The sequence below is a fragment of the Coffea arabica genome, chromosome 5e, assembly GCF_036785885.1.
Source record: "Coffea arabica cultivar ET-39 chromosome 5e, Coffea Arabica ET-39 HiFi, whole genome shotgun sequence".
NCBI lineage: Eukaryota > Viridiplantae > Streptophyta > Magnoliopsida > Gentianales > Rubiaceae > Coffea > Coffea arabica.
In genome coordinates this window covers 2,841,849-2,851,496 of record NC_092318.1, presented here as the reverse complement: position 1 = coordinate 2,851,496, position 9,648 = coordinate 2,841,849, and the positions used below count along the sequence as shown (strand labels likewise).

The 9,648-nt window shown below is 32.2% G+C and overlaps 1 protein-coding gene across 1 annotated transcript; it reads left to right on the top strand.

The window, feature by feature from the left end:
- Positions 1 to 8,212: 8,212 nt before the first annotated feature.
- On the top strand, positions 8,213 to 9,356 carry LOC113722674 (acidic endochitinase-like). Its single transcript, XM_027245932.2, has one exon. It carries the CDS (start codon positions 8,266 to 8,268, stop codon positions 9,241 to 9,243), a length of 978 nt encoding a protein of 325 aa, XP_027101733.1. The 5' UTR covers positions 8,213 to 8,265; the 3' UTR covers positions 9,244 to 9,356.
- Positions 9,357 to 9,648: the final 292 nt, after the last annotated feature.

Here is a 9,648-nt window from a genome sequence, read left to right as displayed (position 1 = left end):
TATGATTTTCAAAATATACACATATCCCCCTTTGGTTAATAAATAATTTTTAATTTTACATAAGGGTGTTTTTGACATTTTAAATGACTCCGTTACGAATACTCATTTCCGTCACTTTGACACTTTAATCCAAATCATGAGAGAGTTATGTATAACTTTTGAAACCATAGGGGGTTATGTAGAAAAACACTAAATCACGGGGTAAAGTGTAATTTGCCATATAATAAACTCCATTAACACCTAAAAAAAGATGTTCATTGAAATATTCCGTCCCGTACAGAACTCCTAGTTTCCTCTAGTCATTGGAATCCTCTACCATCTGAGATCCGTGGAACCTAAATTTTAGGGTTTTAATAATAACCAATGCGTGCAGGGTTATAGGATTGAAGGGATAAAATAGACGTTCAAAAAAAATGTAGGAGAGAAGAAAATAATCAATTCACAATATTATTGAAATCTCAAATCGTGAAAAAAAAAGTAAAACCATTGTAGAAAACCTAACAAATTTTTCTAGACTCTCTCTCTCTAGAAAACATCCTAAATAATGTCTTATTTATAATTTACTAGATTTGTTGGGAAAGAAACCACTTGGATAAGAAATTAGTATTCCTAATAGTATGTGGATATTTAAATCTTGTACTAACAATTACGGATCAAATAATAAAAAGGTACCAAATATCATTTCTTGATTTTATATATAGGTATACTTGAAGAACACCACTAAAGGATTAAAGTGGTTCATTGATAATAGGTGTTTAAGACACATGACTGGTATTCCATCTCTATTCATCAAGTTCAAGCTAGAAAGTAGTGAAAATATCACCTTTAGAGATGACATGAAGGCTAAAACCATTGGAATAGGAGATATTGACAAAAACGGTGACACTTTCATTCAAAATATTCTTTTGGTTCATAACTTAAGCTATAATTCGTTCAGTGTTAATCAATTATGTGATAGATATCTTTATGTGTTGTTTAAAAGGCGTGAATATTTGATTCTTGATACTAATTTTAATGTTGTATTCAAAGGCAAAAGATACAATGATATTTATGTGATATATCTTGAAAAATTGATGATAGTAAGATTAGTGTCTTAAGATTACAAATGATGATCCTTAACTGCGGAATAGAAGACTTTGCCATTTCAATATGGATTTATTAAATGAAATTTTCACAAAGGAACTCGTTAGAGATTTGCTAAAAATTAAACTTAAAAAGGATAAACTTTGTGATGCATATCAATTTAAAAAACAAACAAAACTAGTGGATACCATTGATCGAATATACCACCATTCTTCAATATGCCATAGAAAAAACAACTTTCTTCATCAGATTTCATCAATCGTCAACCTTATCTCCCCAAATTTAATTTTTAACAACCCTAAAAAGGATAAACCAAAACATGAAAGAGACCCCAATCTTGCAGTTCACCGTCACTGTGCCAGCATCGAAGTATGCCCTCCTTTGCAAAATTTCTTTTTTTATAACTTGAAATTTGTGTGAATTATTGTGTGCAACCTATGGATGTTTGGAATTTTTATATTATTGGTCTTCTTGAATTTGTCCCTCTTTAATTTATTTGGTCATTTGTAATCATATATTCTTCTTACGTGAGAAAGACTGAATTCGGATGAATTTTCTATTGACTCATCACGGACTTTGATTAACGGAAAAAGGAAACTGCCATACGGTCATAGCAATCAAGCATGCATTTTGGAAAAAATGCCAAAACTGAATTGATGGTTGTTCACTATTTTTTGTTCTTCTTGTAACTGGATATTGAAAGGTTGAAGAATGGGGAAGGAAAATTTAGGATTGAATTGGCACGAATAGGTGCCCAATTCAGCACCAAATCAGAGCCTTCGTACTTGCAATTGATTTGTAGGTGTTTTGCTTTCTTACAGTTGATGGTGGATTATTATTGACTAGTTCTGCGGAAATTATCTTCAATTACAAGTAGAAAAAAAACTGGAAATGTTTCATAGAATGGTATCCAAAGACAGTAGTGATTGTGAAATCAGTAATGATCGCAAGCGGATTATCATAATTAAAGATATGAAGACATAACATTTATTGTGATAGCAAATCTTATCCTATGAGCTTCTTTCAGCGAAACTTCGTATATCTCGATCTCGTGAACCGTGTACGATGGAACACTTGGACTCTGTCATAGATTGCAGGTTGGATGTTAGTGAATGGACTTGGCCCCCCTTCAACAAAGACTCTCTTTATTTCTAACCCTACATATTTGAATGCATGACACGTATACAGCGTTATACTTTATTTGCATCCTTGCAGCTAAAATTTCACTTTAGCTTTATTATCATAGTGATTGTTACGTACATTCTCTTACTCCGAAATAGATTTAACTTTCTCAAAAAGGAAAAAGTAAATCTCCACTGCAAAGCTTTTGAGTTCTGAATGCTGTCTATCCTTGGCTTTCGTTGTTGTACTCTTCTTCACTGATTTACATAGAGCTCGTACTTGGAAATGTTTAACCTTGACAATGGAATCTCAGCGTTAATTAAAACTATGAGAACTGCAATGAGAAGTGGTCATGCCAAAAAACTACCCGTTTGAATTAGTTAATTTTGGGAGTATTTTTGAAAAATTTTACTGTAATATAATTTTTATAATATATTTTGAAATATTTAAAAGTAAAAGAGTTTTTAGAATATATTTTGGGATGTTTTTTAAATATTAAAAAATTTAGACTACTTTTTAAAAATTTTAATTAGTATTTGAAAAACTAATTTTTGAAAAACTCTTGAAATTTTACAGAAAAATCGCGAGTTTTTACAGAAAAATTTTAAAATATTTTTAATTATCTTTTTATTTTATATATATTATATTATTATAATAATTTTTTTTTTTACAAAAACTCTGAAAACTTGCAATTCAACCAACAAGATTTCATTTCAGCACGTTCGTTTAAGTGATTTTCATTGAGTAGGGACGAAATTAATGTAGCTTCACGGAGATTACATAGGTTTGTCCTATAAATAGCTGTACCAGTTTATGATTTTTTCTTTACCGAATGCGACTCTTCAATTCATGCATGTGGTGAAAGCATCTGATGAAAAAAGAAGGAATGGATAGGAAGGAGTGGTAGCACAATAATTTAGGATGGACTGGCAGAATTTGTATTGACAAGACAACAATAATGGTCCCGTTCGGGTTGTACGATGCGGTTGGTGTCAATCAATTCAGTAATAAAAGAAGAAAAAGAAGTGTTGATAACTCTATACATCAATTCTGTCTTCAATATCTTAACTAGAAAATTGTGCGCCCCAACTTGGATGTACAAGTGAACATTAATTAATCAGATTTGCATAAACAATTTTGTAGCCCAGAGACAAGTTCGAACTAGGATGTTCAAGAGAGAAGGTTTGTTTAGACCCATTCATCATCAATTCTGATTTGCATGTTCCAACCTGTTGGCCCAAAGGAAAAAAACTAAGCACAGTTAAATTTATTTTAACACATATAAAAATATGCAGGAGGAAGAGGAGATCAGCAAATACACAATAATAATTCAATAAACAATAATGCTCGCAGATAACAATTTTAGAGAAATTTTCTCAATTTCCATAACTCAACTCTTTTTTTTTTTTTAAAAAAAAGAGAGATGACAGTAATTCAATTTATAAAGTATATATCCAACAGATTCCAGTCACAAAGGAGTAGGAAACTAACAGATATAACAATATTGACAACGCACAAAAATATATTGCAATACTATTAGTATCCCACTGTCAATATGATAAATGTAACTTCCCAAACTTTAATAACCGGAACATGGGGAAATATATCTTTGCCGCATCAATTTCTAAATTCTCTAACTCACTAAACCAACAAATAAAAAAACTTGCCACATAAGTAATTTAATTTAATAATTGGCTTATTTTAAGGGGAATGTAATTTGTACTTCCCTTATGTTATTTACACTCTCACTATCCAATTTTTATCTTGATAAAATCATATTATCCCTATTCTAATTTATTCTCCTACCCTATCTTGTGTTCACGTGCAAGAGAGTTAGACATAATTGTCGTACGTGTCCAAAAGATAAAAAAAAATTTAACTTTTGCTTCTCTTTTTCTAAATTTACATAACTATTTTTTAATTTATTTTTAATATTCTTATTTCAATTTCAATTTTACAGGTTTTGATGAGCACAATTGAGGTTCCATTGCATTATCTGGATGTTAGATGCTGTTATGCTTTTGTTGAAATATAGTAGAAAGTTTCACTCTCTCTATGGTGGTTATATGAGCTATTCTTAGTTAACTTTTTTTGAAGTATTAGTATCCTATTTATGAGACATTGTGGTGATACTCAATTTTCAGTCATCTTTGAAACTTGAAATTATTTATTTATTTATTTATTTTGGGCTTGAAGTTTGGAATTTGTTCATATTACATTGCTAGATTGATTTATAGCATCATATAATTTCGTAAAATTTTGTAGAAAAATACATAATATATATTAGTGACAATTTTAAATTAGCCATTATAGTGTGTAACGGAATAATTAATTAGTTTTAGAACATAAGAAAAAATCTAGTAAAGTTAACTCATAAGCAAGGAGAAAAAATTAGAGAGGGGGTAATATGTGGCCTCATCCAAATAAAAATGAGATAATGCGAGTATAAATAATATTACCCTATTTTAATTATCTACACAGCCATTGGCCAGCTTTCTTGGGCAATTACATAATCAGCCCAACATTTCTAAATTTCAGCTTGGAAGGACAACCCTTATAAATTAATTAACAGCTCATCCTGCAATACAAATAACAGAAGTTAAATCTATAGCTTTATGTGTAGACCTTGTAATCAATTGGTGAGTTACATTGGTTAAGTGATGTATGTTGATACAACTAGCATTGGATTATAAAGAAACTTGATATGGCTATAGAGTCCAAGAGCGGTTCGGGATATCGAGTCTGCCTAAGTATCTTTCAAACCCATTTGGATTAGGTTAAGTTTGGAAATGCCAAGAACGACGCGGGGAAAGGTAACAGTTAATTGTCTGTTCTGTATCAACGTGGAGACTTGAAGCAGCGAACCTAGAAATCAGTGACTCTCATAATGTAGGTCAGGTCAAGTCAGGACAGTAGCTGCCTCGAGCATTATTATTACGCATTGAAAGGCACAAATTTCAGTCTTGTTCTTGGATGTTTGGATTTGATTGGCTGGGCAGTATCTAAAACGAATATTCTTTTCAGTACTATTAAATTTTGCACAACTTGTCAAACTGACGTTGTCGCATTGAAAGAGATATTTTAATTAAGTAGATAGATAATGTAACAGGAAAAGTAGTAAAAGAGGAACTACTTTGGACAGAATTCACCTTCTATAAAATAAAATGGTTAATCCTAGGCCAACCAACATATGCAGAAAGCAAAGATGCAAATTAAAATATGTAACTCAATAAACAAAAAGAATGGCTTTTCTCTTTACAGCCACTATAAAAGGTTTAATTTGCCCCTTAGTCATCAATATTCTAAATCGTATACTTATGAGCTAAGTACGAAATTGTAACACCGGTTGAAATTGATTTAATAAGATAAAAAAATTTGGCTGAAGTGTGTATTGTTTTGGTTCAAGGGGGTAAAATGAGAGGAGCCCCATGATTCAAAGGGACAAAGTGCCTTTCATCCTTTAGATAAATAAATGCTCCCCACTCATTTAGTGAAACATGATGATGCAAGTAATATTACATTATTATGATGATATATGTGGCTCTTGAATATGCACCACATCATCCATGAGTGGTTCTGAAAATTAGGTTTTTAAGAAGGTTTTAAAATCCAAGCCATTTATTAAACTAAAAATCTTACTGGGTTAAAAATCATTGGGCCAAATGTTATCAAATCATTGTTAATTTATGACATCAGAGATGTATCATAAATAATTAATAGGAAAAATTGTTTAATACATCTATCATATTTTGTAAATAATTTTGTGTTTTTTACTTTTAAAATATTAACTTTATATCTTTTATAAATTCAAGTTAGTAAAATTTGGTTTCAACCTAAATTTTTGATCACTTTTTTTGCCTAAAATCACCATGTGACCCAAATTCAGTCATTTTTTTTTTTAGAGAAAATTACAATTTTAGTACCAAATGTTTGGAGCATCAATGGTTTTAGTATTTAAAGGTTGGACAAAAACAAATCGAATCCTAAATGTTTTAATTTTCAAGCATATTTAGTCCAAAGGACTGATTTTGGCAAATTATTGCTTGAATTTGGTCACGCCAATAGCACGTTTTGACAACTAACTTTTGGAAAAAAATAGAAAAAAGAAAAGATATTGGTGGCCATTTTTTGTAATTAAAGGGCACTAATTAGTCGTATGCATAGTAATTAGTCTTTACTCTTTAACTACATGACTACTGTGTGTGTGACTAATTATGCCCTTAAATAAAGATTATGGCCACCAACATCTTTTCTTTTTTTGTATTTATTTTTAAAATTTAAGCTACTGACATGTGTTGTTGACATGACTAAATTCCAATAACAATTTGTCAAAAATCAATCAATTGGACTAAATATGCTTAAAAATTGAAATATTTGGGATTAGATTTACTTTTGTCCAAACTTTAAGGAATAAAACTGCTGATATCCCAAACATTTGGTACTAAATTTGCAATTTTTTCATTTTCTATGCATAAAAAATGTCATATCCTACTTTTTTAGTGACAAAAATAAATATAGATTGTGTCAAATTTCACTTTTTTAGGGAAAAAATGCATTTAAATGCGATCCTACTTTTTTAGGGTAAAAATGAATATAGATCGAATCATTTGTTTAACTACAAATGAAATCTAACCTTTTTGCCTCTAAAAAATGACCATATGTGGTCACATGATAGATTTTGGTTAAAAATGATTGAAAATCTAAGTTGGAACTAAATTTTATTGTCTTGATTTTATAAAGGATATAAAGTTACCATTTTAAAAGTAAACGATGAAAAAATTCATTTGATAAATTGTGAGATACATTTTGAACAAACTTTCCTAATTAAAATGTTATCTTTATTATCATATAGGGTTTTCTAACGGGTGACCAAGTGGCACTCATTAACAAATCTATATTACACCTAACCTATCATGTATATACACATACTAACAATTATTAACTTCCATTGCATTTATATACTTTTCATAATTAATTTCCTTGCATTTATACGCTTTTTTTAATTAATTTTATATTTTTAAAAATTTAATACTTGAAATATATTTTACCGTTATCATTTTTTTTTATTTTACTGTTATCATGTAGACCACGAACATGAATCTTGTAAATCCATACTTAGTTGATCAACGAGTAGTATTAAAGTACTTTGGTTCATGATCGATGAAGACAACTTAAAATAAAGCAAGCATGAGGAATAAATAGTGAAATGTCACAAAGTATGTCGATCTTGTCTGAAGATGGTATGATAACGTGGGACCGCCGTCCCTCAGGGGACATCCGATAATGTGGACCGCAATTTTTTCAAAGAAAAGCAAGATTACGGTTTAGTAAACACCGTTTCGGCGACGGTTCATTGGTCTGGCCAAGATCTAATTGGTTTTTACTATTTAGATCGGTTTTTTTTTATCTCTCTTAGATTGAGGCTTAACTCAACTCAGAAAACTACCCAATCAACGGTTCAATCAGCTCGATCGAATAGTCTAGACTGAATTTTAAAATATTAGTTTTATTTAAAGAGTTTGTTAACGGATGTCTATTGAATACTTGTTAATTTTACCGATCATCTCTTGTATTTTTTATTTTTCTTAATTAATTTTATATTTTAAAAAATATGACATTTGAAATATATTTTCTGCTAGACTTTTGGCTTGTGGTTTAAATATATGGTAAGTTAGATGAATTGTAAGGTTATATTTCAACTTCTAAAGGTCCTGTCTTCAATACCCGGTTTATAAGATTATGGCACTTTTAAGCTTCCCAAGAACCAAAAATAAAAAGATAGCTGTGCTATAGTTGAAATGACGAGTAAAGAAATTTACCGATGTTGTCAATAATTTATCGATGCGAATACTTAAAGGAACGAATAATACTTTTCTTTGGGTAAAACTATCAACTATTATAGATAAAGCACACATTACACATATCTGTAAAGGGATGGGTACCATTTGGCACGTCTTCAATTCGCCACACAGGTGGCTGAACTCATCTATAAAAGGGGTCGATCTGTGGGCAACTAAATATACCCAAAGCAACCTACAAAAACAACCGAGAGAAGAAAACATGGCTCGCTGTTTTAGATCACTACTCATAGCAATAACATCCCTGTGGATGTTATCTTCAGTACTGATCAGGTCTTCCGATGCTGCTGGAATTGCCACCTACTGGGGCCAACACACCGACGAAGGAAGCCTGGAAGACGCATGCCGGAGAAATACCTACGACTACGTGAATCTTGCCTTTCTGATAAATTATGGCGGTGGCCAGACACCAGAATTGAACTTAGCTGGGCATTGTGAGCCAAGCGATTGCTCCTCGCTTAGTTCTGAGATAAAAGCTTGCCAGAGCCGAGGCACCCAAGTGCTTCTTTCTCTCGGTGGAGCTCCAAACCTCTCTTCCGCCGATGATGCCAAGGAAGTCGCGTCCTATCTCTATAATAATTTCCTTGGCGGTAAATCAGAAAATCGTCCATTAGGCGATGCTGTCTTAGACGGAATAGACTTTCATATCCAAGCTGGAAAGAGGGATTTCTTGGATGATCTCGCCAAGGCGCTCTCAGAATATAGCACATCAGAGAGAAGGGTGCACTTATCTGCAGCACCACAATGTTTCTATCCTGACTATTATCTCGACGCTGCTATCAGAACTGGCCTCTTTGATTATGTGTGGGTGCAATTTTACAACAATCCGCCTTGTCAGTATAGTATGGGCAATGCCAACAACCTCTTCTACAGTTGGAGTTCTCATTGGGCTTCATACCCAGGAGTTAATAAACTATTCCTGGGATTACCTGCATCCCCTGAAGCCGCTCCTAGTGGCGGTTACATTCCACCTCGGGTGCTTATTCGCGAAATTCTTCCCTATGTCCGGGGCTATCCCAACTATGGAGGCGTCATGCTTTGGAACGCATTCTATGACGAGAATTACAGTCAGGCAATCAGGCCTTATATTAACCCTGAAACGCTGGCTTGCGATCGCAAGTCCATGCTAAAGTCCCCAAGCAATTGCGACATAAAGATAAAGTCTTATGTGACTAAATAAGTTCCTCTCGTTGTCATATGAGAGATGAAATAAATGTAATCATGGCTGTCTAAGCCAGAGATAACGTGAATAAATATAACATGGGTTATCAATCCCCAGAGTTTGATTGTCAATTCGTGTTTGTTCTTGATTATAATTTAGCACGAACGATATCATTAGTTCTAGTTTCCTCTTATTCTTCGGGAAAAAAAGGTATTAAAGAAGAAAAGAACATGCAAAAAGTGCCAGATCAAAGTCAATATCATTAGAGATATATGTTCTCCAAAATCAATGTGTTCATACAAGAACCTTTTATGTTTCGGCACATCTCTACTGTTGAGAATATTTATGGTTCTGTTTGCTTCCACTCAATGTTTATATTATATGTAAAACTAAACTTCCATCACTTCCAGACTTTAATGTGAA

Coding starts and splice junctions, on each gene's coding strand:
- LOC113722674 (XM_027245932.2), top strand. CDS start 8,266: ATGGCTCGCTGTTTTAGATCACTACTCATAGCAATAACATCCCTGTGG.